General features: G+C 51.3%; 12 protein-coding genes across 12 annotated transcripts; 8 read left to right on the plus strand and 4 right to left on the minus strand.

Moving 5' to 3' along the window:
- Nucleotides 1-1,312: 1,312 nt before the first annotated feature.
- On the plus strand, nucleotides 1,313-4,442 carry ACET3X_001048 (uncharacterized protein; the record flags this gene model as incomplete). Its single annotated transcript, XM_069446296.1, has 3 exons — nucleotides 1,313-1,328; nucleotides 1,376-1,453; nucleotides 1,504-4,442. The coding sequence occupies 3 exons, from the start codon at nucleotides 1,313-1,315 to the stop codon at nucleotides 3,675-3,677; spliced, it is 2,268 nt and encodes a 755-aa protein (XP_069311290.1). The 3' UTR covers nucleotides 3,678-4,442.
- A 321-nt stretch (nucleotides 4,443-4,763) lies between these two features.
- ACET3X_001049 (uncharacterized protein) lies at nucleotides 4,764-6,408 on the plus strand (the record flags this gene model as incomplete). Its single annotated transcript, XM_069446297.1, has 4 exons — nucleotides 4,764-4,811; nucleotides 4,867-4,971; nucleotides 5,157-5,853; nucleotides 5,912-6,408. 4 exons carry the CDS (start codon nucleotides 4,764-4,766, stop codon nucleotides 6,406-6,408), a joined length of 1,347 nt encoding a protein of 448 aa, XP_069311291.1.
- Nucleotides 6,409-7,162: 754 nt separating this feature from the next.
- On the plus strand, nucleotides 7,163-8,397 carry ACET3X_001050 (uncharacterized protein). The gene has a single exon (XM_069446298.1). The coding sequence runs from the start codon at nucleotides 7,347-7,349 to the stop codon at nucleotides 8,292-8,294; it is 948 nt and encodes a 315-aa protein (XP_069311292.1). The 5' UTR covers nucleotides 7,163-7,346; the 3' UTR covers nucleotides 8,295-8,397.
- Nucleotides 8,398-8,611: 214 nt separating this feature from the next.
- ACET3X_001051 (uncharacterized protein) lies at nucleotides 8,612-9,215 on the plus strand (the record flags this gene model as incomplete). Its single annotated transcript, XM_069446299.1, has 3 exons — nucleotides 8,612-8,684; nucleotides 8,737-8,816; nucleotides 8,865-9,215. 3 exons carry the CDS (start codon nucleotides 8,612-8,614, stop codon nucleotides 9,213-9,215), a joined length of 504 nt encoding a protein of 167 aa, XP_069311293.1.
- Nucleotides 9,216-9,371: 156 nt separating this feature from the next.
- ACET3X_001052 (uncharacterized protein) lies at nucleotides 9,372-10,284 on the minus strand (the record flags this gene model as incomplete). Its single annotated transcript, XM_069446301.1, has 2 exons — nucleotides 9,372-9,918; nucleotides 9,968-10,284. The coding sequence occupies 2 exons, from the start codon at nucleotides 10,282-10,284 to the stop codon at nucleotides 9,372-9,374; spliced, it is 864 nt and encodes a 287-aa protein (XP_069311294.1).
- Nucleotides 10,285-10,621: 337 nt separating this feature from the next.
- Nucleotides 10,622-14,053, plus strand: ACET3X_001053 (uncharacterized protein; the record flags this gene model as incomplete). Its single annotated transcript, XM_069446302.1, has 1 exon — nucleotides 10,622-14,053. The coding sequence occupies one exon, from the start codon at nucleotides 10,622-10,624 to the stop codon at nucleotides 14,051-14,053; it is 3,432 nt and encodes a 1,143-aa protein (XP_069311295.1).
- A 385-nt stretch (nucleotides 14,054-14,438) lies between these two features.
- ACET3X_001054 (uncharacterized protein) lies at nucleotides 14,439-15,293 on the minus strand (the record flags this gene model as incomplete). Its single annotated transcript, XM_069446303.1, has 2 exons — nucleotides 14,439-15,071; nucleotides 15,117-15,293. 2 exons carry the CDS (start codon nucleotides 15,291-15,293, stop codon nucleotides 14,487-14,489), a joined length of 762 nt encoding a protein of 253 aa, XP_069311296.1. The 3' UTR covers nucleotides 14,439-14,486.
- A 149-nt stretch (nucleotides 15,294-15,442) lies between these two features.
- ACET3X_001055 (uncharacterized protein) lies at nucleotides 15,443-16,659 on the plus strand (the record flags this gene model as incomplete). The annotated part of the gene is made up of 2 exons (XM_069446304.1): nucleotides 15,443-15,755; nucleotides 15,803-16,659. The coding sequence occupies 2 exons, from the start codon at nucleotides 15,443-15,445 to the stop codon at nucleotides 16,657-16,659; spliced, it is 1,170 nt and encodes a 389-aa protein (XP_069311297.1).
- Nucleotides 16,660-16,723: 64 nt separating this feature from the next.
- On the minus strand, nucleotides 16,724-17,347 carry ACET3X_001056 (uncharacterized protein; the record flags this gene model as incomplete). Its single annotated transcript, XM_069446305.1, has 1 exon — nucleotides 16,724-17,347. One exon carries the CDS (start codon nucleotides 17,345-17,347, stop codon nucleotides 16,724-16,726), a length of 624 nt encoding a protein of 207 aa, XP_069311298.1.
- An 829-nt stretch (nucleotides 17,348-18,176) lies between these two features.
- On the plus strand, nucleotides 18,177-18,861 carry ACET3X_001057 (uncharacterized protein; the record flags this gene model as incomplete). The annotated part of the gene is made up of 4 exons (XM_069446306.1): nucleotides 18,177-18,313; nucleotides 18,438-18,557; nucleotides 18,631-18,651; nucleotides 18,714-18,861. The coding sequence occupies 4 exons, from the start codon at nucleotides 18,177-18,179 to the stop codon at nucleotides 18,859-18,861; spliced, it is 426 nt and encodes a 141-aa protein (XP_069311299.1).
- A 656-nt stretch (nucleotides 18,862-19,517) lies between these two features.
- Nucleotides 19,518-21,297, minus strand: ACET3X_001058 (uncharacterized protein). Its single transcript, XM_069446307.1, has 5 exons — nucleotides 20,925-21,297; nucleotides 20,779-20,832; nucleotides 20,582-20,644; nucleotides 20,303-20,521; nucleotides 19,518-20,250 (listed from the first exon to the last, which is right to left on the minus strand). Exons 1-5 carry the CDS (start codon nucleotides 21,255-21,257, stop codon nucleotides 19,597-19,599), a joined length of 1,323 nt encoding a protein of 440 aa, XP_069311300.1. The 5' UTR covers nucleotides 21,258-21,297; the 3' UTR covers nucleotides 19,518-19,596.
- A 1,844-nt stretch (nucleotides 21,298-23,141) lies between these two features.
- On the plus strand, nucleotides 23,142-26,845 carry ACET3X_001059 (uncharacterized protein; the record flags this gene model as incomplete). The annotated part of the gene is made up of 4 exons (XM_069446308.1): nucleotides 23,142-23,161; nucleotides 23,209-24,409; nucleotides 24,649-24,829; nucleotides 25,029-26,845. 4 exons carry the CDS (start codon nucleotides 23,142-23,144, stop codon nucleotides 26,843-26,845), a joined length of 3,219 nt encoding a protein of 1,072 aa, XP_069311301.1.
- Between the last annotated feature and the right edge of the window lie 307 nt (nucleotides 26,846-27,152).

Consider the following 27,152-nt stretch of genomic DNA (forward strand, 5'->3'; position numbering starts at 1 on the left):
TTGAGCACGCGAATCCGAGATGCCTGGCCTGTGCCCGTCCGCGGCAAGAGACTCCCGGTCCAGCTCCGCAGTCTGAGCTTCACCTGCACGACCAGAATAGACGCAATAATAAATGTTTCCGTGCCAAGGCGATTGTATGCTGTTGAGATGGTCATGATATCTCAATTGCTATCAGTTCTGTAAGCACCCAGTGCTTGTTACGCAAATGCAATTATAGTACAATATACACATTGGATTCTGACATGGTTAATATCCCCACCATTCCCAAGTATGGAATCCGCGTCATGTATGTTTACCATCCCTTCTTCGTCAGTTCTGTCACCCGGTCAGTCACCTGGCGGAATCCCTTCTTGAATCTCGCCCTCCACCTCTCGGACGCCAGTCGCTTCCTCTTCAGCCCGCCTCTCTCGTGGAACCTTTGTTTGTTGAAGTCGCTCTTGACCTTGTTCCTTGCCATCAAACTTCCCAGCATGCCAATGCCCCTTACGATATCACGTCCGCGGCTAGGATCCAACTCTACAGTGCGTCCGTATGTGGGTTTCAAGCGTGGGTATTGAGCAAATGTCTCTTCTTGTTGTACAGCGAGCGAGGCTGCACCGGAAGGCTTGTTGGCAAGACTTGGGTTGGTTATATCGTCGGTCAATGCCATGTCGTCGAAATTTAGGCCTGGCCTCTGGGCAGGCCGCCTGCTCTTGGTACCCGCGAAGGCTTCCCCGAAGACGCGGTTGACTGGTGAGGTAGGCACTGCGCCCCGTGGTAGATACGGTGCCGACCTCGTGGTCGTACCGCCGAGCATGGAGTCGATTGCCCGCGATGTCTCACTCTGAGAGGGTTGTGGATTCGCGGCTGCTTGTTCAGGAACATAGGCTTGGTCTGCTTCCTTCCTCTGTGGCTGCGCAGGTTGTCTTGGCGAATTCGATATGGCTCGTTGGCATGTCCAGGACGGTGTTGTCCGTCTCGAGGACTGCGGCATGCGTGTGAAGGTCGACGGACGGAGCAGTCGCTCGCCCAGCGATCGTGATGCCATTTTCAGATGTTTTTGCTACGATCCTGGCATTGATAGGAGTGATTGGATGTGCTCGCGGTGCGCAATTGCGGGTTGGCTGCGGTGGATGGTGGAGGTCATGCACGCCGCGGTTCCCAAATTTGTCGGCGCTGTACGGTAGCTGATGGTCCGTGCGTTCCCTGAAGCTCCAAATCTCAACTGCGACTTCTGCCTCTCACTACCACACGCGACGGACATCTAGGCAGTCCGATCTATTAATCCCCCAAAACAATCCTTTCGAGCCCCGCGACTGTATATTCATCCGAGATGTACGGCTATCCTGGTACGTTGGGCGATTCTTTGCGACGCGAACTGTGCTAACATCTATAGGTGCTCCGGGCTACAACCGCCCTCCGGGCTTCGCAGGCACTCCCCCAGGCATGGCTGGCATGCCGCCCCCTGGAATGGGTAAGCAGTCGCATTTACTGATGATGATAGTGGAGCTAACAAAAGCGCAGCTCCGCCAGGCGCCACACTTCCTCCTGGTGTAGCGGCGCCCCCCGGTGTCGCGAACGTCCAGGTACCACCAGCAATGAATGCACCACGCGCTCTACCGTCCGGATGGCAAACGCCCCAGAACATGCCCAACTTCAACCTCAATGCGCCCGTCATCCGTCTGGGAACGCAGGGAGGACGAAGTGGTGCTGTCGACAGCCCTGTAGGCGGCCGAAGAGACAATGCAGCACCACCCGGTCGTCGTGGGCTTGGCATGGATAGGGACGGCGATCGCAGAGACGGAGTCCAGCCCGTCAATCCCCCATCGCGCGAAGACATTGCGCGGACCATCTTCGTTGGTAACATTCCTGATGGCGTCGGAGGCGACGAGGGCATGGAGCGCATTCTGGAGACGGCAGGAAAGCTCGTGCGCTGGACGAGGGCTACCGATGCCAACAACAAGCCTCAGACGTTTGGCTTTGCTGAGTTTGGAGACGCCCAGAGTCTGGAGACGGCCGCTGAGATATTCAAAGATGTGCGTGTGCCTACAAAGCGACAAAAGCCCGGCAAGCCGAAAACCGAAGGCGAAGGCGACGGGCAGGACGAGGTGGAGACAACAAAACTGCACGTCATGGTTGATGACGCCTCGATCAAGTACGCAGAGGAATGGAGCAAGACCCGAAACGAGGACGAAGCCACCGTTCAATTCAGACTGGACAGCGCAAAGGAAGCCCTATCGTCGGTTCTCGCCAGCTTCTTCCATCCGCCTAGCGCACCCAACGTCGACTACGCAGGAGACACAACCATGCAAGATGCACAGGCACAGGACGGCGAAGACGTGGAAGTTGCATTTGTGAACCTTGCCAACGGCGAGGATGAGCTTGCAGATATTCCAGCCGAAATGCGTGACATTGTCGCCGCAGAGATTGCAGCTTTCCGCGACCGATCCACCCAACGCGACCGAGAACGGCTCCTAAAGGAAGAGGAGCTGGAGGCCGAAGAGCGCAAGCGGAGTGGTAGGCGTGCATCGCCACCACCTTCTGCCCCTACTGGACCTGGAGGTGCTAATGGTGTACCACTTGGTCCCAGAGCAGAGAGGGGTGTTCAAGGTGCTCCCAGTGGGCCCAAGGGCTCTCAGTTCCCTCGCGACTATCAAGGTGGAGTCAACTTTGTTAATGGTGGTGCTATAAACAACGGCGTATACATTAACCGAGAGGACGATGATGACTCGGCTAGCGATTCAGAATTAGAGCGCCATCGCAAGAAGAAGCGAGCCGAAGATGCTGACGAGGCATACAAGAAGCAGCTCCAACGCTGGCTCCAAACCGAGCGTCGTACCTTTGCCTCTGTCGAACGTACGAACGACTACTTTAAGAACATGGACGCGGAGCGCGAGAAAGCCCGTGCTGCACAGGCGAAGCAACTCCGGGAATTCGACGATGACCAGGAGGCAGCTTCAAGGCGCGATCTCTACTACCGTGATCACAGCGATTGGATCCGCGACCGCGAGCAAGTCCGCGGCCAGGAGGCCAAGGAAGACGCCATCGATCGGGAGCAAGAGCGACGTGAGCAGGCGGCACAGAGGAAGCAGAAGGATCATGCCCGCGGACAGGCCGATGCCTTCTTGGAAGAACATGGAGAAGAGCTCATGCGCAGGGAGGAGCAGCGCGAGCCGGCACACTTCAAGATCTCCCTTGGCGCTGCAGCCAAGAAGCTTGAGAAAACTGCCGCTCCTCGCCGAACCGCAGCGGATGTTGAAAACTTGCTCGAGGACGAAGACCTCACCGACCAAACCGGCTCTAAGAAGCGAACTCTCGTACCCATTAACTTCGATGCCGCTGTACGTGCCAACCTTACACAAGAAGAAATTGAAGAAGCACAACGACAGTTGGCACGCGACATCCCCAACGACAAGGACGGTCTCTGGAAATGGCCCGTTGCTTGGGAGCATTTGCCTCAGAAAAACATCGACAAAGACATCAAGCAGTGGGCTGCAAACAAGGTTCTTGAGCTTACAGGTGTTCAAGAAGAGATGCTTGTCGACGCTATCGTGGACCATTTGAAGAGCAAGGGCGCACCGCAACCACTAGTGGAGAACTTGGAAGTGGCTCTCGATGACGAAGCAGAGTCTCTTGTGAAGAAGCTCTGGCGTATGGTCATCTACTACAGTGAGACGGAGAAGAGGGGTATAAAGTGAGCGTCTCGCCTCCCGGTCATGCAGAAGAAGAGTCGGTCTTCGACATTATCTCCCACGTTACCACCAATGTGGTTTTCGCAATCCTCAGGCATCGGGCGAGTGAGTATTTGGGGTTTTTCGTGCTGGGTAGCTATTGACGCGTTGTAGGGTCCTCGGATCTTGCATCACGAACGAAGTGTAGATAATGGGTGTATGGATGGATGAAGAGTCATACCAGGTCCGTCTTTTACTTTCAATTGTCACATCACTAATTCACAGGCCTGCTGTCTTCTTACCATTGTTCCAAGCTGGATGATAGTTGAGTTCGTGGTTACGTGCGGCTCTCGTATGGCGTGTGCTCAACGATGACCGACTTGGAGCGTCAACATCGATACTCATGCTCCTCGGGCTGGACTACTTTGAATCCACTCATGCCTCCCCGCGGCCGGTAAGTCCTTATTGCCGCGGTATTTGATGACGCTCCACGATAGTACACGAATTGTAAGAGTAAGTAGAGGACGGGCTTCATGTTGACACACCTGCCCTGGTCGTCACGGCCGCTTTTCACTTAATTTCTCCTTTGCACCTCACGCCTGGTCATGCGTCGTCGAGCCCAAGCTTCTCGCCTAGGGGCGAAGCACCTGGAGCCGCCTGGCAAAGCAAGGGTCCCCTATAGTTCGTGGGGTGTAGCACTGTAAACACTCACGTGTGAGGTAAATAATATGCCGGCAATCATGGGCAACGTTGCCAAATGCCCCGGTTTTCGCAGCCCCAGACAAGTGGCGCGACGAGTTCTTCCACGAATGACGAGGGGCAGGTGGGGTTAGACTCACGATGGCGCGGGCTGTGGGCGGTTGGCACTACTTGGTGTGGAGGTGCGTGGAGGTTTGCGCCGGATGCCTTGCCAGTTAAATAGACCGTCTAGATCCGATGTGCCAATAAGTATTTCGCTCAATCAACTTCAGTCTTGACTTGTGTGTCCTCCTCCCACTTCTCATCTTCAAGGCTTTGCTTCGAAACTATCACGACTTCTGATAGCTTTGCGGGGTATTTCACGCTACGTTCCGATATTCCGAACGTTGACAACAACGCAACGAGCACATCACAATGGTTATTACAATCACAGGCGCCGAGACGAGGGATGTGCGGTTTCCGGTACGTTTTAATGATCGATCATACTTTGAAGAGAGTGCTGACATCGTTCGACTAGACATCCCTTGATAAGACTGGTTCCGATGCTATGAACGCAGCTGGAGATTACTCCTCGGCTTACTGCATCTTACACACAGATTCTGAATTCAAGGGTCATGGTATGGTAAGTTTAGATTCCATCTGACATCATAAAACAAGTGAAAACGATAGACTATGAGGCGATGAGAACCTTGTTACATTGCTTTCTTATCATACCTCCATCTCAACGCTTTGGGCGAAGCATTCTGTTCATGACGGATTACCTCAAATTCTATTTCAATTCGGTTTTCATTCGCTTACACATTCTAGACCTTCACAATTGGTCGTGGTAACGAGATCGTGTGCACTGCCATCGCCTATCTCGCGGACCGCATCAAGGGCCACACACTCGACTCCCTTGTTGCCAACTGGGGAAAGACATGGCGTCACCTAGTCAATGACTCTCAACTCCGCTGGATCGGACCAGAGAAGGGTGTCATCCATCTCGCTCTTGGTGCCGTTGTAAACGCTATCTGGGATCTGTGGGCAAAGTCGCTTGGCAAGCCTGTATGGCGTATCGTAGCAGATATGACACCACAGCAGATTGTCGATTTGATTGACTTCCGTTACATAACCGATGCCATCACTCCCGAGGAGGCGCTGGAGATTCTTACCAAATCCGAAGCTGGTAAGAAGGAGCGACTCCAAGAAGCCCTTGACAGCCAAGCCGTGCCCGCATACACCACCTCTGCGGGTTGGTTAGGCTACGGAGAAGACAAGATGCGTGGCCTCCTCAAGGAGACACTGGCGAAGGGATACAAGCACTTCAAGCTCAAGGTTGGAAGCGACATTGCGCAAGATAAGCAGCGTCTTAGCATCGCCAGAGAGATTATCGGTTTCGACAAGGGCAATGTGCTCATGGTCGATGCGAACCAAGTGTGGAGTGTACCAGAGGCAATTGAGTACATGAAGGCGTTGAAAGAGTTCAAGCCGTGGTTCATCGAGGAGCCCACCAGCCCTGACGACGGTATGTATTTTCCATCTTTCTCACTAGTGTTACATCGAATATTGACTGACTCCTCCAGTCCTTGGCCACAAGGCCATAAGAGAAGCCCTCAAGCCCTACAACATCGGTGTCGCAACCGGAGAAATGTGCCAAAACCGCGTCATGTTCAAGCAATTCCTCGCCTCAGGAGCCATCGACATTTGCCAGATCGACGCCTGCCGTCTCGGTGGTGTCAACGAAGTCATTGCCGTCCTCCTCATGGCTGCCAAATTCAACGTCCCCATTGTACCGCACTCCGGTGGCGTCGGTCTGCCAGAGTACACGCAACATCTTTCTACCATTGACTACGTTGTTGTTTCAGGGAAGAAGTCGGTACTCGAGTACGTTGACCACTTGCACGAGCACTTTTTCCACCCGTCGAGAATCGAGAACGGATACTATGTTACACCCATGGATCCTGGTTACTCGGTCGAGATGAAGCCCGAGAGTATGGACAAGTTTAGCTTCCCTGGAGGCAAGGATGGGTGGTGGCAGAGTGAGGAGGCGAAGCCAATCTTGGAGGGCATCAGGATCTAAGCGTGGGTTTGGTTGATGAAGTTTGATTAAGAGCAATTTTAATGGAGTAGACTATTATGCGTGTTTGAATATGCATGATTTCTCGCCTGGATGCAACAAAAAATGATTGATGTCCGGAACTGCAGCTCGCAAGCCAGCTCTGGTTGCATTTCCTGGAGAGTCCGAACTATTTTAATCTGCTCTCCATCATCATCATTATCATCATTATCACCTTTGAGTCCAATCTAAACTTGTGAGGCAACCTTACGCTGCCAGGCCAACTGTTTTGGAAGATGATCCAATATTCAAAATCTTCCGTAGTGGGGGCTCAACGGAGGAATCTGCATTTTGGTAGTGTAGCCACTTCAGGTTCTGGAAGTTGGCGCTACTCTTAGTTGTTACTGCTTTTCCGGGCCTTTCGGGTAATTTATCCTACACACTCGTGGTAGTTCAAGGATGGCGGGAGCTGTCCAGTTTCCGCAAATAGCAGCGGGGTTCGAGGAATGTGAGGGGCAGGCCAGTCGATCTTGAATGAACCTCACAATACATGCTGAAATTAACATATTCAAGCACCATAAAAGAGAATGGCACTGAGATCCATGATCATTAGATTGGTGAATTATGCTAAGAACATACCTAGGTAGGCTCGATGCAAGAAATGAAGTTGCGTTAATCGGACGGTCGGACCGTTCCGTCCAGGCGGCTATTCAAGGCTCACGGCATACCTCCCGATACTGCATGAACACCTGCGTCTTCTCAACTCATTTGTGTTGTATATAATTTCACTCATACACTGCTGCATTTGACAAGTCAAATTGCTCCAAACCCTGGAAAGAAGCTGTCTGGATATCATCATTAAATCTACGGCCCCGTCTACACCCACTACCCCGCCTAGATCACCGGAGCCTGTCCAGGAAGCATATAATATCCAAAGGCCAGTTCCCACGATTAGTAACATAATGGCTCCTCCCCCAACTCCAGGAGTCTGGTGCCCCGCAGTAACCTTCTACACCCCGGAAAGCGACACCGCAACCTTGGACCTCGCAGCACAAAAGCAGTACTTCACATACCTCTCCAAATCAGGTCTTACTGGCCTAGTCATTCTTGGCTCGAACGCTGAAGCATTTCAGCTCACTCGCGATGAGAAGATAGCGTTAATAAAATGCGCCCGAGAAGCTGTTGGCCCTAACTACCCCCTGATGGTGGGAATCTCGAGCTTCTCCGTACCACAGGTGATGGAGAATATCAGCGACGCTATCGAAGCTGGAGCGAACTACGGGCTGTTGCTACCGGCCGCATACTATGGACCTGCGACATCGAAGGAGGTTGTCATGGCCTTCTACAATGAGGTAGCGCAGAAGTCTGAGTTGCCCATTGTTATATACAACTTTCCAGGCATCTGCAACGGGGTAGATCTCGACTCTGTCACAATCGCTGCACTTGCCAAACAAAACCCAGGGAAGATCGTCGGTGTAAAGTTGACATGTGGTAGCGTAGCGAAAATCACAAGGCTTTGCGCAGAGTTGCCAAGCGATACCTTTTCTACGTATGCTGGACAGGCGGATTGGCTCGTGGCCGGGCTGGCAGTCGGAAGCGCTGGTTGCGTCTCAGCATTCAGTAACGTCTTCCCAAAGGTGTGCTCGAAGGTCTACGAGTTGTACACTAGCGGCAAGACGCAAGAAGCATTGGAGCTACATCGGAAGGCGGCGCTTGCAGAAAGCCCTATCAAGGCTGGTATTGCTCCCACGAAGCACGCCGTCAGCCAGTACAGTGCGAAAGCAGCTGGTATTGAAGGTGCGGAAGAGAGGCTTAACCCAAGGCGACCATACATGCCTGTTGGTGAGGCGCTGAAGACGAGTGTAAAGAGTGCTATGGCAGAACTCGCCGCGATAGAAAACAGCTTGTAGATCAGGTCTATGTATCGTCCTTCCAAGTTAGTTTGAGTGAAGATACTTGCACCTAATGCAAGAACAATTCTTCCATGATCTACACGCGGCAAATCAATGTTACGTGTGCATGTTTTCCTCCCTCAAAATTTTGAATACGTGATAGGCAAGGGCCGATAGGCGATGATGTTCGCATTGGTGTTGTAAGGACATTCATGAGCCAAGAGAAACCTCAGGATTGGGGAAAGGGCGGACCCTGAATTTAGCGGCGCACGTGCCTTATCGATAACAATCATTCACGTCTCGAACTTTTTCCAACTCTACTTAGCACAACAAAGATGGCGGCGCAAAGAGGAGCAAACGTTGTCGAAAAGAAGAAGAGGTCGAAGAAGAGAAGAACGAGGACCGAAGGTGCGACACGTGTATCGACTAGATGGCGAAGCATGCGCTAACGATTGAGCAGTCTCATCATCGAGCGAAAGTGACAGCGATGTCTCGAGCCCAAGGAGCCAAAAAGTGGCTGCGGTAGAAGAAGAGGCCAAGGTACCATAGTCGCGTCGAAAAGAGTTCGTCTGAGCTGACTTGAAAAAGGAGACTTCACCAGCACCAACACCCGCCAAGAAAGAGAAGAAGAAGAGGAAGTCTCAGGCTGGTAGTGCACCGGAGGCGCAGCCAGATGAGGATGTTGCAATGACAGATGCGCCAGCTCCTGCGCCACAACCAAAAGCAGCGTCAAAAGCCAGCAAGCAGGCCCAAGAGGACTTTAGCGCTATCTACCTGCGCAAAGTCGCAGCCGAGTTCGCCGATGATCTCGACAAAGTGCGTGAAGCGCAAGATTTCAAGGCGAGTAGCGTGCCGATGCTTATCCATGCGCTCAAGCAAGGCGAAAGTCTGTTCAGTGTAGAAGAGCGAAGAAGGGTCGCTGGAGCTGCAAACGCGTAGAGAACGAGGCAAGCATGGGCGGCGTTTGGTGTTTAAGTTTTGGTATTGATTCTTAAGATTATCTTAATGGAAATATGTGTAACCATGCAGAGGCACCTAGGTCCGGTCCCGTTCATGCACCAAAACGCCTTGCTATGCCGAATCTCGTGAAGACACCTAGTACGCCTCAACTTCCATGCCGCTCCGCCATTCCAACTCGATTGTCCAAGCCAGTAGATTCGGATGCTTGATAACAACCATATCGTGTGCCAGCTTCATGACCTTCTCTCTCTTGGCTGCTTTCTCTCCTGATGGCAACACCATCAAGGTATCGTACGCCCTAGCCAGCAGCTTCTCCTCGTATTCGCGCCTCAGCTCATCGTCTCTTGTCCAGTTGATGATTTCCTCGTAGATTTCCTCTAGCGGGCTAGCAGCATATATCTCGTTCTTCACAGAGGAGGTGGTGCCTTCCAGTGTCGCGCCGATGCGGAGTCGCCTCTCTTCTATGAGCCGCTTGATTGCTGCAGCTTCTTGTGTCTCGTGGATCTCGGCGATGCGCGTGTAGGTTTTGGACGGGTCCGGCAGGCGGCCTTCAAGGTACGAGTAGACGGGTGAGGATGGTAGTTGTGTACTAAGCGCACGTGCATACTGAGTCTTGGTGCCATGTGCGCGGGCATGGTCTACGAGCTTATCAATGGCGGATTGAGACTTGTACGCATCGTCGCTAACCTGGTTAGTATTTCATCTTTATCTGCAGTGTCTGTAGCGCATACAGGTTCATGTAGATTTGCGCCAGCTCCAGGCCAACGTCAATGTTCTCATCAACCTTCGCGCCCTTGAGGCCCTCGTACATGCCCCTCAGCCCTAGCCATGCCTGCGGATCGTCGGGCTTGATCTTGGTCGCATTGTAATAGGCCTTCGCTGCTTCATCAAACTTGCTCAAGCCATCGTTGGCGCGTCCAAGGAACAGATACGCAAAGTAGTTCTGGGCATCTTTCTCTAGTACAGCCTCCGCCTGGTTCTTTGCTTCCTCCCAATCCTTTGCGCCAATAGCAGCCTTTGCGGCCCTGAGAGCGGTCTTCGTAGACATGGCGATGGTTCAAGTAACGATGGTAGGAATCAGGCCGTCCGTACGGCGTTGTTCGTGCTATGAAAGAGCCATGAGGAGTGCATTGAACTGTGGAAGCTTTGGTGGGGCTTGCAGCGTCCAAAGACCAAGCAATGACGCACGGCATGCTAGCGCCGATCCTGGGGTCCAGCCTTACCAAAAGACAAACAACAACCTCGACCTTCTGCAACTCACCTGCCACGATTTTTCGCCGCTTACTCTTCCGGACGCTCTTAGTAGTTCATTCCAGTTCCTTTCTTTGCAGCATCTATCGGCGTTCTACGTTCCATTGGCTGGGTAAAATATTCGGGTTGTTGTCATGGCGTCACACGCGGACAGTGCGCACGACCTGCTGGATCTCGACATATCGACATTGCGGCAATTCCTTGAGCTATTCCCCAATGAAGGCCTATCAAAAGTTATCACTGGCTGGCTGAGCAGTGGCATATCAAAATACCCGCTTACGGAAGAGGGCGACTCAAGAGAAGGACCTGACCTTAGTGAAGGAGGGGTAGCTCTTACCCAAGATGTGCCCGTATCACAAGAGGACTGCTTGGTGTTGATGACGGAAGGGCTTGGGGAGGCTGCGAGGTCACCACTGGCGCATTGCTTGCTCGGAGACTACTACCTGTTCTTGGAAGAGTACGAAAGCGCAGTCGAAACGACAAGAAAAGGCCTCAAGTACGCGGTTGCCGAGGCGAAGAAAACCGACTTGTCCTTCCAAAAGACGCGCGATGCTTTGAGCAGCACACTTGCTACTGCCCTGGTCTATTACCAGGCTCCAAGAAACCATCTGGAGGCCAAAGGCATCTTCGAATCCATCTTGAAGCGCAAGCCACAGTTCACTTCTGCCCTCATCGGCATCGGACTGGTCTTGGAAGAAGAAGAGGAATACGAGCAAGCTTTCCAATTCCTTGAAAAGGCGCTGCAGCAAGATCCCTCAAACGGCCGCATAGGTGCAGAATCAGCCTGGTGTCAAGCACTTGCAGGCGACTACAAGACTGGATTAGAAAGACTCCAAGGATATCTCGACTATCCGCAGCTCGATGCCTCCAAGCAAAGAGGCCGTGAGCTCCGCGCGCAGACACTTTATAGGATAGGTGTCTGTTTATGGGAGCTCGACCCATCAAAGGCTGCGAGGAAGGACCGCCAAAGAACGTACGCGAAGCTACTTGCGGCGATCAAAGCAAACTCAAATTATGCTCCAGCGTACACTCTGCTCGGCATTTTCTACGAAGACTACAACAAGGACCGCAAAAGAGCACGACAGTGCTTTCAGAAGGCTTTTGAGTTATCGCCCTCTGAGGTTGTTGCAGCAGAGCGCTTAGCACGCCTTTTCGCCAATCAAGGCGAGTGGGACATCGTTGAGGTTGTCTCCCAGCGAGTAGTGGACTCTGGTAAAGCGCGCCAGACGCCAGGCTCAAAAAGAAAAGGCGTTAGCTGGCCTTTCTCCGCACTGGGTGTCGTGCAGATGAACAAGCAAGAGTACCAAAAGAGCATCGTGTCGTTCTTATCCGCGCTACGCATCAGCCCGGATGACTACTACTCCTATGTCGGCCTCGGTGAGAGCTATCATAACTCCGGACGATACAACTCAGCATCACGCGCGTTCAATTACGCAGAAAACCCCACAGATGGTGTTGTGTTGAAGAGGTCAGATGAAGAGGGATGGTTTACAAAGTACATGCTTGCCAATGTCAATCGCGAGTTGAGTGAGTTCGACGAAGCCCTCGCGGGGTACGAAGCAGTACTAGCCTCTCGACCGAAAGAAGTCGGCGTCTCAATAGCACTCCTACAGACGCTTGTAGAGAAGGGTTGGCATTGCGTTGAGACGGGCTTTTTCGGAGAGGCTGCCAACAGCGCCACCCGGGGTATCGAGGTTGCGCTGACGATAACCGAGTACAAACCGGATGCTTTCAACCTTTGGAAAGCTGTCGGTGATGCATGCAGTTTGTTCACCTGGGTCCAGGAAAAGCTCAAGCAATTCCCTGTGGAGTTGGTCGAGAAGGTGCTGCGCAGCAAGTCGGACATGAAGATCGATTTTGACGAGCACAAGGACATCGATGGGCTCGGTCAGGATGCTTTAGCTGCACTTTCCACAGACGAACACACTATCCTCGCAAAGGTGCTCAAAGCCGCGATACTTGCACAAAAGCGAGCAATATCTAGTTGTGCGCATGACATACACGCACAAGCTGTGGCGTGGTACAACCTAGGATGGACTGAGTACAGAGCGCACGTCTGCTTAGAGCAGGAAGGCATTGAAGGTTTCAAATTAACGACATACCTCCGAGCAGCTATGAGATGTTTCAAACGCGCTATCGAACTCGAGGCCGGCAATTCTGAGTTCTGGAACTCGCTTGGTGTCATTACAACGACATTGAACCCTAAGGTCGCGCAACATGCTTTTGTTCGCTCCTTGCATCTGAACGAACGCAGTGTGCACACTTGGACGAACCTTGGAGCGCTTTACCTGCTACAAAATGATCACGAGCTTGCGCACACCGCCTTTTCACGAGCGCAATCACAAGATCCCGACTATTCGTTGGCCTGGGTGGGCGAAGGTATCATTGCATTGCTTACCGGAGACTCCAACGAGGCGCTTTCCCATTTCACCCACGCATTCGAGCTCTCAGAGTCATCATTGCTCTTGACCAAGCGCCAATATGCCGTCTCGGCTTTCGACTTCCTTGTTTCTTCGCCTTCGTCATCTAGCAACATCACGAACCTCATACAACCTCTGTTCGCGCTCCAACAGCTCAATATACAGGTACCTTACGACATTTCGCACAAGCACCTCGCGGCACTATTCCTAGAGCGGGTCGGCGACTACGATGCAGCAGTAACTGCTCTTCAAGCCGTAAACGAGACCGTCGAGCAAGAATACGAGAAGTCAGAGTCGCTGACATCACTGGCCCGTGTTGCACAAGCCAAGACAGACCTGTCTCGAAATCTCCTCGCCATCGGATCTTATGGTTCAGCTGTGGAAGAAGCTGAGACGGCATTGGATCTGCTCTCGGAGGTAGAAAGCGATGCAGACCAGTCTGTGTTGTCCAAGGATCATATCATAAAGAGTAAGCTATCAGCTCGTCTTACAGCTGGTCTAGCACACTACTTCAGCGGCTCCTTTGATGCCGCCATACCCTATTTCCGAACGTCGCTCGAGGCAACCGGAGCCAACCCAGACATCATTTGCATCCTCGCCGAAGTGCTCTGGGCCAAGGGTGGAGAGACCGAGAAGCAAGTGGCCCGCGACCAACTCTTTGCCGCTATAGAGAAGCACGAAGGCCATGTCGGCTTGTTGACACTCATCGGTGCCATGACAGTGCTTGATGATGACTTGGAAACCATGGAAGCCATCAAAGACGATCTGGACCGACTTCGCACGAACAAGGAGCTCAGTGACGAGCAGCTTGCACGGGTGGAGAAGGTTGTTGAAGCCATCTCAGTTAGTTTGGGTGGCGAGGAACAAGAACTGGACGAGGCTCGACGCAGTGTCATGCTTGCGCCTTGGAAGCACACTGGTTGGAGTGAGCTTGCTGACGCTGCTGGAGGTGACGTTTTTGCCAGTACACTTGCAAAGGAAACTGCGATGCGCAACGCACCGCCGAACGGTACTTTGAGTGCTGTTGGCTTGGCGGGTGCTATGGGAAGTACTGGCGATGTACGAGATGCTCAGAGGGCAATTATGCTAGCACCCTGGTGCACAGATGGCTGGAGTGCCTTGGCCGAGTGTGTTCAAAGTGCTTGAGCATGAACAAGGCTATCTCGCAGACATACGATATGAACAGCTATAGAGCTCTCATAGTTTCGAATAATTTATTTGCATCAACGAAACTACTGAAAGCACGTTGTGTTTGTTGTATACGCATAGCGTATTGACGTTGACATTCGACGTTAAGCTGGCGTTGCTGCGAAAAAGTTCATTCTCTTAATTGTAGGGGATGCCAAAGCGCAGCCTGAGGCTAGAAGCTATCTTGTGTTCTGTTGGCATCTTAGTTTGAACCACAGCAATTACAGCCAGTGGCTCTTCAGAGCGAACAGCGTCCAATTCCATAGTGTGATGCATGTGGTGGTAACGGGCTGTTGCAAATACAATGGAGCGTGAAATCGGTCATAGGCACGTTCTGATTCCAGTCGTTTCATGTCATTACCTTGTGTCTGCTGCTGAGCAGTCGAGAGTCCTACTTCTTCTCATCGTCCTTGGACGGCGCCTCCCTCTTCTCGAGTATCTTGTCTACAATACCAAAATCCACCGCCTCCTGCGCGTCCATGTAGTAATCACGCTCCATGTACTTCTCAATCTCTTCCAATGTCCTCTTCTTTGTGACATGGGACTGGTATATCCTGTTCAGTTTATCCCGAATCCTCAAGATCTCCTTGGCATGGTCGGCAATGTCGCTTGCCTTGCCGCGGTATCCGCCACTCGGCTGGTGTATCATGACTCGTGCATGTGGTAGTATGTATCGCTGGCCTTCGGCGCCGCCTGCGAGTAGCAAGGACCCCATGGAGGCTGCAATGCCCATGCATATGGTGCTGACCGGACAGCGAATGTAGTTCATGGTATCGTAGATGGCAAGACCGGCGCTCACACTGCCACCAGGCGAGTTGATGTACATGGATATTGGCTTCTCGGGGTTATCGGCTTCGAGGAAGAGGAGCTGTGCGACGGCGTTGGCGGACATGTAGTCGTCGACCTCGCCGTTCAGACAGATGATTCGCTCTTGGAGCAGACGGGAGAAGATGTCGGAAGTTTTCCAGCCTCCACCCTACGAAGTCAGATGGGAAGCAAATAGCAGCGTTGCTGGGCTTACAGTGGTCTCCGTCACGTAGGGTATTGGCAGCGAGATTGCTCGTGGTGTCTGTTGGTCTTGTTGCTGTGGGCTCCATTGCGGTTGGAAGCCGAATTGGCTCGACATGGATCGCGTGCCATGTCTGTAAAAGCCTTGCAGTGTTGATGGCCTTGTAGCCCGCCGTAGAAGAGAAGCCATGATGTGTGATGTTGTGGTAGCTCCTTGCTCCCCGCGTGAACGAAGCTATGGCGCGCCAAGCCGGAGGTCCGACGGGGTGGTTTGGAATCTTTCGCAGGACCGTCTCGTTACCTCATACGAGTCACACAGTCATCCGTCTATCTTGCCTGATGCCAGGCAGATGGACTTGTCGCCCGAAACCATGCTTGAGCCCCATTAGACTATCCCCGCGGGCTCAATGCCGCCAGTCTTCTGCTCACGTCTCCGGTCGTATCTTGAGGGGCCGCGACCTCGGCCCTACCCGCGAAGATGCCCACCAGACGTTCCGCCTTCGTAGGGACGAAACAGCCAAAGAACTCCCACTATCGCCATTACTCGATCCGATAGTCGTGGACAAAAGATCGCGCTTCGAGCAAACGAAGGAGCGCCCGAAATTCGCACAATTTACGCCTTTCCAGAAAAAGCTATGGATGAATCCATTCGGTATGCATATTCCTGTATTCAGCAAACACACGTATCTGATGGTTCAGCCCACGCGTTGGCGTCACCTGTTCGCCATTGTCGCGCGACAGTCGTCGTGCTCCCCGCCGCTTTCCTGGTATCCCTCCACGCCCGCCCCCACCCCACGACGAAAGACCCGTGGCTCCTACCTGTCTCGCTTACCACGGATAACAAGCACCTTGGTCCTCCATTTCGCTTCCTTGGGAGGCATCTGGTCGCCGAACACATGGGCAAGAAGAAGGTATGGGAGAGAGCTCTATACTCACGCATGACCGAAAAGTTTGGTGGTCATAACTTGAAGAAGATGGTCTGGAGGGAGGACATGCCAAATTTCGTATTGGAAATTATGCGCAAGAGAGCAGAAAGCAAGCTCAAGTGGAATTTTGGATTCAGAGGCCGCTTGATTCCTGTCGCAAGTCCCCGCACTGAGGACATTGAGGGCGTAGAAGACGTTTCCTGTGTGCTCATATTTCGATCGCTTCGTACTCGCGCCGATGAGCTGCAAGACCAGGCAGATCGGATCACGACTGAAGTGGAAAAATGGTCAAACTACTTTACCAAAAGCTTCGAGGCGAGGCTCGACCCTCATGCTGCTCTAGAGGTTACCCATCCCTCGCCGCACTGGTACACTGGTCCTGTAATCTCTCGTCTACAATCCCGTATGCAGTTTCCAGAGCTTGAGTTTCATACCACCGTCTGGCGAGGGAAGAAGGTTGCAGTCTACAGCTTAACAGATTTGCTTGGAGAAGACAAGGCGCAAGAATTGATACAAGGCAGCCAGTACGCTGACGAGAGGTGTGTTGTAATCAAGGCAGCAAGACACAACGTACCGGTTGAGATGCTACTCATGCAGCTTCAGGCGTACATCGCTCAGCCGGGGCCTTGAACATTCATACATCCAATCTATAGATTTTTCCCGGTCTGCTCTTGGTGGTGCAGATTCTGACTTTCTAGGTCTTGATCCTTTCATTCATCCTTCTCTCCCAGTTGGATTTTGTCATGCCAAACATGTGCTCATCCCTGACCTCGCCATTTTTCACGATATGATCCTTCAGTACACCCTCGAGCGCATATCCATTCTTTTCAAAGCATCGCATGCTCGCCACGTTCTCAGAAAACACGCCGGAGTAAAGCTTCGTCAATCGCTGTCCGTTGTTCTCGTAGCTCTCAAACGACCATGTTGTGAAGGCTTCCAGCGCTTCTGTCGTGTACCCTCTTCCCCAAAATGGCTTTCCAATCCAGAAACCAACTTCGGCGGTATGCGCGTACACATCCATGCCTAGTTTCAAGCCGATGCCCCCAATGGCGATTTCTGGAGACGACCGCTCACAGAGGACGAAATGATGTTGATATGGGAGTACGAGGTTCATGTTGATCCATTGCTCGGCACTGGAAAGTGTGTATGGGTTGGGGAAGGTGTTCCTCATATATTTGGCGATCAGGGGGTCGTTTGCATAGAGAGCTGTGTTTGGGGCATCATTAAGACGCATAGGGCGGATTATCAGACGCGAGGTTGTTACTATGGGTGATGGAACTGATGCGCTCGTCTGTGTTGGTGTCGGTTGTCCGGCCATGTTGGTTGAGTTGCAGTGCGCCAATGGATAGTGCCAAAGAGGAAGGATGCAATGAAGCCAAGATGGCAACGAGAGTTAAATTTGTCTGCAGTTTTAGCAGTTCGACTTCTTCACAGCCGTTGACTCATGGTTGTGATACGAGACGCAGGATCAGGCTAAACAACACGAAGCAGACGCACCTTCCCGGTTAGGAGGTGGTGACTGGTGACTGGCGGCCTGAGATAGCTGCACTCACTGATGACCATCCGATATGACCAAAGTATAGCCACTGCCATCAGACAATGAAAGACTTAGTAGTTGGGACCTACACCCTAGACCACAGTGTCACAAGATTATGTTCGGGACATGTCACGAGAAGAGGGGTAGAAGCCGATACTAGCGAACCCCGCAGAGAGAGGAGGGATTTATAATCCTCTGCAGATTTTTATACTCTAGTTAATGTTCACTAATTGCTGTAACAGCGAGCATTACAAATTATGCGCTTGGACTAGAATGTAGAACGTGCACAAGCGTGACTTGCGTATAGATTTCTTATGTATAAACATTTCGAGTAAGCCAACACAAAATATAACATCAAGATATCGCAATATCTTCTTCTATTCCTTCGAGCTCTAACTCTCCAAAAACGGCTGTCATCCTCCTCGACGTCTACAATGAATTCCTCCATTCTGATGGTAAAATCAACCATCTCCTCAGTGAATCGTTGGCAACAACAAACTCTATATTCCACTTGAAGGAACTCGTCAGTGCGGCCCGCAAGGCCCATATCCCCATCTACTACTCATTACACCAGACGTGGAGGGAGGGAAACTATGAAGGGTGGCTACACATGAACGCTACGACATCAGGGTTTGCCGGATCCAAGGCTCTTGAAGAAGGAAGCTGGGGTGCGGAGATTTTTGAGGGCCTCGAGCCAGATGTGTTAGGAAATAAGGACGTGGTAGTTGGCAAGCATTGGAACAGTAGGTGAGTTCTAATGAATTTATTTGCGAAAGAGTATGACGATGAACGGAAGGAAGAAAGAAAGCGCCTGATTCTTGACGCGAAATGGTAAGGTTGTTCTTGCTAACACGAGGGACTTGGTGGCTAGTGGATTTGCCAACACCGACTTGGATTATCAGCTACACCAGCGCGAGATTACCCATCTAGTAATAGCAGGAATGACTGCAAACACGTGTGTTGAGTCCACAGCAAGATATGCGAGGGAACTGTGAGTGTTTCCATCTTCTGTAAATATCCACTTCGATAAGGCAAGTGCTGACGGTGTATGATACCTGCGCTAGTGGATATCACGTAACATTGCTGTAAGTACATCAGCTGCCCTGTTCTTGCCTTTCAACATATTAACTGTATGGTCTTATGACAGGAATGACGCAACGGCCGGCTTTTCAGACGCGCACAAGGATGCCGCAACAAAACTCATCTGGCCAGTTATAGTAGACGGAGTGAAGACGGTCAGTGAATGGACCCTGACGATTCAGGAAGACAAGCGTGGGCCTAACCAGCACTTGTAATCTGATGAGAGGGAATTATCTACGGCCTGTATTATTGGTATGAGTACTCTGTTGAGAATCACGTCACATGTACCACATCATTAGAGTCGAGATTATCTCTACCTTAAGAATGTTCATCTTTTTTACGGAGCGCATCCTGATCCCTTATATCTACAGCCTCATCTTCAGCTCTTGAGTCTTGCCGACGGTCAATCCGACATCCTCGGTCTCACTGACTGTCTAGGTTTCGATCTTTTCTAGTCCGATACCACTGTATTTTCTAGACCTGCCAACAGAATCGGGGATATATGCGCGCGAGAAGTTGGTATATTGAGAAGAATCGAGGTTAGAGAGTTGAGAGGTTGTGGCGTCGTACCGTTTGATATTGCTCTATGGCATATTGAGGTTGGTAGTGGGATACATACGTTGATTCGCAGTATGTAGTGTGCAGTATGTGGTGTGCGAAAATGCTTAGGCGAAGATTCTATTGCTCCAGAGTACTTCGCAATTCAATATTCTTAATATTGAAGAATTCTCACATCGAAGAATCAATATGGAGGAAATTAATGTACTTAATATGTGTTGAGAAATTGTCCAGAGTTCTTTGATACAAAATACACCACTGACTGAATATTCAATACTGAATACTTAGTATGAACTTCGTCATTGTTAAATCTTTCTAATACAGGGTCATATTGAGTGTTGAATTTTGAATGCAACACCGACCCAAGCAGGAAACTAATTGACAGTGACCTTTCATTTCGCTGCCTGCTCTTCCTCCACTTCTCCGAAAGGATAATCCGTATACCCCTCACTCTGAACCTCAACATGGGGTGCATAAACCGTCGCCATATTCCACTTCGTCAACCTCTTTCCCAGCCTAATCTTCTCCACCAGATCCGGGTTACTGATGAACCATCTCCCAAACATGATCGCATCCACCTCACCCTTTTCCACCTCCTCGAAGCAATTTTCGCCATCATAGTTCCCGTTCGCCAGTATCGGTGTCGTCTTCAGTACCTCTATGAAGTGCCTGAGATGGAGATCTTCGACTGTAGCAGCTACTTTCCCTTCCTTGATAGCGGTGTATATATTTTCCCACTTGGTCTTCTCTTCGAGCAGGAGATCGGCCCGCGGATGAGTGAGGCATACGTACGCAATTCCTCGCTTCTCGACTTCGCTCAGCACATACCGGTAGTTCGCTATCGGGTCCGAGTCTAATGGCACCCAGACCGTTCCCCATGGACTCATTCGGATTGACACCCTGGATGCCCCAACAGCGGCGATTACCGCATCGAGGATTTCGAGCGTGAGCCGAGCTCGGTTCTCTTTATTGCCTCCGTAGGCATCGGTGCGGAGGTTGACGTTGCTGTTGAGGAACTGGTCGAGCAGATATCCGTTGCCTGACGCCTTCGTCTGATCAGCTTCCAGTCTTATTTTCGAAGAGGATGTTGTTACCTACAATCTCGACACAATCGAACCCGGCCTCGATAGCGCATCTCGCAGCATGCACATGGTCATCAACTGTGTCCTTGATATCCTGCAATGTCATCGGCTTGGCCGTCTCACTAGGCACTTTGACGCCTCCACGCGTGTTCCTGTTGACATAGCCCATGTTCGTTGCGGAAGAGCTCAATGGCTGGCGGCCGCCAAGCGAGACCGAGACTGCACAACGTCCGACCTGACAAATTCTCAGATCAACATCCTGAAGTTTGAGACACTCAAGAGAGGAGGAACTCACATGCCACAATTGACACGCCATGAACGCACCCTTGGCATGCACAGCATCTGTCACCTTCTTCCACTATAGCATATTTAGCACTGATCCTCTGTAAACATTCAAGAGCTAAAGTAGATCCCGGGAGTTCCATCAAAAGACATTTCTCATGATTAAAAAGTCCCGGGAAAAAGAGGAGAAGGCTGGAGATTTGCACATACACCTCTCACATGCTCAGGCGCAAACATGCCTGGTGCGTCGTAGTAACTCCCACCCTGGGCTACTGTCAGCCTTCGTACTTCCCGATCTATCACAAAAGAATGATTCTCATATGTATTGTGCGTTCGGAATGGTGGGAGTGACAAACCATAAAACTCGGATGCATGCCCTCAGTAATAAGCAGCCCTCCCTTCGTCGCTCTCTGAGTATAATACTCCGTGACGACCGGACTGGGTACACTACCAGGGCAGCGCAGGCGCGTCATCGGCGACATGATGACTCGATGTTCGAGATTCATAGTTCCGAGACGGAGAGGCGAGAAGAGCTTGCTGCTCTCACGAGGTGGTGAGGTGGAACCCATGGTGCTGGATGAAGTCTGTTGTGCGATTTGCCGGAGGCGGGTTACTGCTGTGTTGTGAATCTCAAGATTTGTAGAAGTAGGAGAAGATGATGTTGTATCTGCTCTGTATCGTGAGTTCATGGTGAGAGGAATTTAGCGATTTAATACTACACAAAGCTCAGACTATCGCAGTCCTAGACGATCTGTTGAGAACTCGTCACTCCCCTTTATGTAGTGGTCCCCCACAATTCAAGGTCTCGACTCGCAACCCACCCTTCAATTAGGTAGGTTAAGAATTGCAATTCCAACTCCCGACTCGCAACACAACCTTCAATAGGTTAAGAGTTGCAGATGCATCTCAAACTAACTTTTGACATAACCTAGTCCGTTTAACCTTTGTTCTGGGCGGACGCCGGTTAAACTCCATGCAAGCATCGGATAAGACCTTGGGAGCAAGGGAAAGCCCGCACCTACGTCCGCATCTCCACCTTTCGGCACGCTGCGAAGATTTAGTGTTGGTAGAGCGGCTTTATTCGGTCGCGTGACGCAATCTTCTCTCCATAATAGTCCCAAAAAACACGATTAGTGATCTCGAAGTCATAGAGTACCGAGGTTTACCACAACGATCGGGACAGCATACCTAGGTAGCTACCAACCTACTGTCTAGTCATATTTGTAATGACTCCTGTTCTGATTCGAAATCACACCTGTCCTGATTTGAAATCACATCTATTCTAATTCAAAATCACACCTGTTCTGATTTGAAATTAGGACAGTGTTACACGGGGGTGGGCTATACTTCTCTAAGCTCGGTCCGTACTAAGTGTTACACGGGGGTGAGCTATACTTCTCTAGTCTCGGTCCGTACTAAGGCGAGATAGGTTTGGGCGATAGTCCGTGAGGTAGCGTATAGAATAATTAGGTGGAAAAGAGTTATCGTTGTAACCGAAGGATAAACAATACTAATTCCATAAACGATAGAATAACTAGTTAACAATCTGTGTGAGAGATAAACTATTTAAGTTAACTACAATGAGTGTAATAATAAGATCTAACACATTCTTATACTTATTGCCTTAGGTCCTGCTATCCTATCTATCCCGTCTACCGTGGATGGTTGTGATGGCCCTGCCATCCTAAGGCACTCTACTATCCCGGATGTTAGACCTTAGCGTGATAGCATATCACGTGACTTAGTGCGCCCCGCACTTAGCCTTCTTTCCTTTATCTGTGGCTTTCCTTGCATAAGGAGGATTCAACTTTGTTACTTGTAACACTAAGGCGAGGTAGACTAAAGCGGTAGTCCGTAAGGTAGCGTATAGAATAATCAGGTGGAAAAGAGTTATCATTGTAACTAAAGAATAACAATACTAATTCTATAAACAATAGAATAACTAGTTAACAATCTGTATAAGAGATAAACTATTTAAGTTAACCACAATAAGTGTAATAATAAAAACTGTCTATCCTTTATACCTATTATGTTTAATGCCTATCCTCCCTAGCCTCCCTTCAGGGAGGGAGGTTTAGGAGGACTATAGCCTCCTAGCCCTTGCTGGCCTCCCTAAGGCCTTGCCTTAGCGGGATGCTAATCACGTAACTTAGTGTGCCCCGCACCTAAGCCTTATTTCCTTTATTATGACCCTCCCTTACATAAGGAGGATTCACCCTTTGTTACCTGTAATAGATAGCTTTTTTTAGAAGGCCCTAAACACTGTTTAGAAGACCCTAAAAGATTAGATAAAAGCTATCTAATACCTAGATTCTCTAGAGATTACTTAATAGAAAAGATAGAAGTAGTTTACTCTTTGATACTATCTAATTAGGTAATAATATTTAAGAACATTTCTAAAAAAAAATAGAGTAAAAATTAAAAGATTTGAAGTGATATTAGGATGTTCTTTTTTTATTAAGTGACTGTAATTGTTAAACGCACAGACACGGTGGCGCATCGCGCTAAAACGCGTTTGTCGCGTGGGCTGTCCAGCGCACGGGATTCCTGCCTCACATCGCGACAGCGCTCTCATGTCGTCCTTTGGAGCAAAGTAAGTCAGAATATTGAGGAATTTTTACACGTCTAACACGGGTGCAGGAAGGTTGTGAGAACCTACTCGCGACAAACAAAGCGCCAACTCTACGATGAGGAACCGCCCACCAAACGAAGACGCGTCGAGACCACTATAGAATGCACCAAATCCACAGAATCGACATCGCTCGATGCTGCTCCCGCAGTCATCGCATCGTCCATTGAACGCGGAAGCTCCACTCCACCTCCATCCAGCCCAAAGGACTCGCCCGCAGTCTTCCCAGACGAACCGCCTCAGTCTAGTCCACCGTCGTCCCCAGTCCCACGCAGCTCCCCGCCGCCCGTTCAGAAACGGCGACCGGTCTTCTCGATATTCAAAAAGCAACTCAAGCCTAGGGCGCCCACCAAAGAACCCCTGGTAGAACAGGATCACAATGTGCAAAGCTCACCGAAGCCAGCGCCTAAGAAAAAGCAGATGGTGCAGATGCAGTTAGACTTGGCCTCGGAGACGCGGAAAACGTGCAAGACATGCGGGATGCAGTACATACCGTCGCATGCCGAGGACGCGGCGCTACACAAGAAATTCCATGCGATGAACGTTGGTGGAGTGGACTTCACCAAGTCAGTCGTTGAGCGTTTCAGGAAGAACCAGATATGGAGTGGTGATGGGAGTTTTATCGCCGTGGTCGGACGGAAAGATACACTGGCGCTGCGCAACCGGGCGAGCGACGTGCTGAAGGTCGTGAATACTGAGCTTGCGGCTGTTCCAATATCAGACGACGAGCTTTGGGGACAGACCAGCCGGGCGGCATGTGCAGACGCGACTGAAAGAGGAACTGCGAGTTCGAAACAGCAGTCCTCGGTGAAAAGTGAAGCAAGCGTGCCCCTTGTCGACCGATTCAAGATATATCTATACATTCGAGGCAACAAGTGCGTAGGGGCATGCCTGGCGGAGCGGATTTGGGAAGCCCACAAAGTCTTGAATTCCACCGGTTTACCCGAACAGGAAGATGGCGATGCTGTCGTATCGCAGAGCTCTTCTATTTCTATCAGCACCGACTCGGATTCAGCCACTCTGGGTATATCGCGTATATGGACTTCGAATCAGCACAGAAAGAACGGCATTGCAACCAGACTGTTGGATTCCGCAAGATCCGACTTCCTGTACGGGCTAAATGTCGAGAAGGCCAAAGTCGCTTTCAGTCAACCAACAGAGAGTGGGGGTAACTTGGCGCGAAAGTGGTTTGGCTGTCAGGCTGGGTGGCATGTGTATATCGACTAGCGTACCATAGCGATAGAGATGGGGATAGACGTAGATAGCTTTGGTCGCTGCAAAGATGACTCCACGTTACCGGCGATCCACGATCTCAGCCGACTGTGCCAACGTCAGTTCTCACGAAGAGCCTATTTTTTGAACCGAGTCAGTTATCACACCAGGATCGTCTGTGAAACATCGATATCGCTGGCGAGATTGTGACGGATGCATATCCGAATCTTCATTGGTAGGCAACAGCGCTGTACGAGGTACGATGGTGGGGTCTGTTCGTTGTCCCGCGCCGGATCGCCAGCACCTGCATATCGGCGATGATCAAGTCGCAGAGCCGACCATCAGCAAGGCAGCATTTCTTGCGCTGCACCATCTCACCGCTTCGCCCGAGCTTCTTCCATGTACATAGAATAATGCATTGTTTTTGACGCCCGCCATGTCGTCCGGGAACCCTTTCCGCCTTTCTCAAGCGCCTCGTCAGCCAGCGGCCGTCCCGCAGACTTCCTTCATCAACACGGATATCAGCGTGTCTGAGGCGCGTAGGGAGGACAGCGACCATGGTATTCCCTCGCCTTGCCCTTCTGCGTCTACTGGCATTCAAGGAGTAATTGTCTTACAGTGCTCGAAGATGCCGCCCCGCCGCCGATCAAGACAAAGAAGTCTGTCCGCATACTCTCTCCCACCACGACCATCCCACCCTACCCGTTTGACGACAAGCATGTGACTCTGAACGAGCTCAGGGCCCGGCGATCGAGCCAAGGTCCTCCTGCGAGCCCGCCGCCGCCCGTGACGCCCGCTGGCTATGCCAACAGCTCAGTCACCGCGGGCGAAGCGAATGCCCAAGTTATCGGGAAAGATGCCCTGGCAGTAGCAGACGTACCCCCGAGTCCAAGTCCATACTTGAACCACACTCACGCGACCCTCTCTCCGAGCAATGTCCCGGCGAATCCGTTTTCGAGAACACTGGCGTCACTAGAACCACAAGAAAGAGAGAGCGACGAGGAGCGGACGAATCCGGGAAGACCAACGTTGGGCAGCAACAGGGCGTCTTTGGACGTGGAAAGCTTCAAGAACCTACTCATGACCGGAAAGCCAACTCCGCGACCATCCGGTCCGCCTGCGCAGCCTACGAGCGCATCGCAACCAGGTGCCGGCGCGCAATTCGAGACTAGCAGTAGTACAGATACCTCGTCAATCTCGCGGCAGTCGCTCTTCGAGCACCCACAAGAGACACACGCGGAATCTCCGCGTACATCTGTCGATCTGGCTGGGTCTGACGAGGATGACAGCATGGGGCTGGTGTCCGAAGTGCAGAAGGGCAAGAAGAAGCCCCCGCCTGCACCCAAGCATCGGCACGGGAAGCTGGTCACGCAGAGACAGCCACAGACAGTGTCGTTTGAAAGCTTTGCCGCTACAGAACCAGCACAAGCAACTTCTCCACCTACCAGACGAACTGACAGTTCAGATATACAGAAACCACTACCGCCCACCCCGGTCGCTGTGCCTCAGTCCCTTCATATCAGCACACAGGATACAACACCACTACAGTCCCCACCAACACGACCGACACCAAGTCAGCCATCAACGCCCTCCGAGGGTCCAATTCGACAAAAGAAGACGCCTCCGCCCGTGCCATTAGCTCGGAGACAAAGTCAGCTCAAGACTACGACTACAGGCAACAGATCGCGAAGCAGCTCAAATCTCACCATATCCTCTCAACATTCAGTCGATGCACCACAGAGCCCAGGTCCAAACACCCTTGACCCATTGTTCGGAGCAAAATCTCCACCCCCTCCTCCACCCTCACGGCATGGCGCACGGCTTGCGAACCTAGGCAACTCAAGCGCGAACTCTTCGAGCACCGAGCTGCCACAGCGGTCGAGCTCGGGTCGAATGCCGAGGTCTGTTCCCGAGCCTCCATCATCTCGTCGGAGTACTCTAGAGTCGCAACCTTCTTCGCCTGCACCTAGTGTGCACCGCACCTCATCTATATCATCCACTCGCAACACGTATCGAAACTTCTCCGGAGAAAGCACAGGAAGCAACATGCCGCCACCTCCGCCACCACCAAGACGTGGACATTCAAACCGCTCGAGCCTTGATCAGCAAAGACCCCACATGTCCTATTCCTCTCCCACGGAAAGTCGAAGAACGAGCATAGAATACCGTCGCACAAGTACAGAGCAGAGGCGATCGAGTGTGGCTAGCGAGAGCTCGCTGAGGAGAACATATGCACCTGTGGATGAGAAGAGCGAAAACGAACACGCCTTGTACTCGCCCATCGAGGAGAGCGAAGCAAGGCTGGGTCTCGATGAGAATGTGAGCAGTGGAAAGGAGGGCGAAGGGAGGAGTGATTCGAGTAATATCCTGGACGACATGGAAAAGTTCCAGCGGGAGATTGATGAGCTGAGGACGAGATACAAACAAGCGGGATAGTGCGTCGCTTGAGCATTCACTGGATGGAGGATACGGAGAGTGTGTATATTGGCATCAACAATGGATTCCCCGCGCGATAGACTTTGAGCATCTTTCAAAGATAATTCAATCCATACTCCTGCATCGTTCAACCTATTGCAGAGCTTGCCAAGGTGGAAACTTGGTACCTTTGAGTATATCGCGCGTAGTGCTGGAGATGGGAGTATAGATGACCTGGAAACAACTAGCCTGGACGTAGTTATTCACAGAGCTCGTGGGCCATTAGCAACTTCACAGATGGTGTAAAGTGCATTCCTCTTGTATCATA

The sequence above is a fragment of the Alternaria dauci genome, chromosome 1, assembly GCF_042100115.1.
Source record: "Alternaria dauci strain A2016 chromosome 1, whole genome shotgun sequence".
Taxonomy (NCBI): domain Eukaryota; kingdom Fungi; phylum Ascomycota; class Dothideomycetes; order Pleosporales; family Pleosporaceae; genus Alternaria; species Alternaria dauci.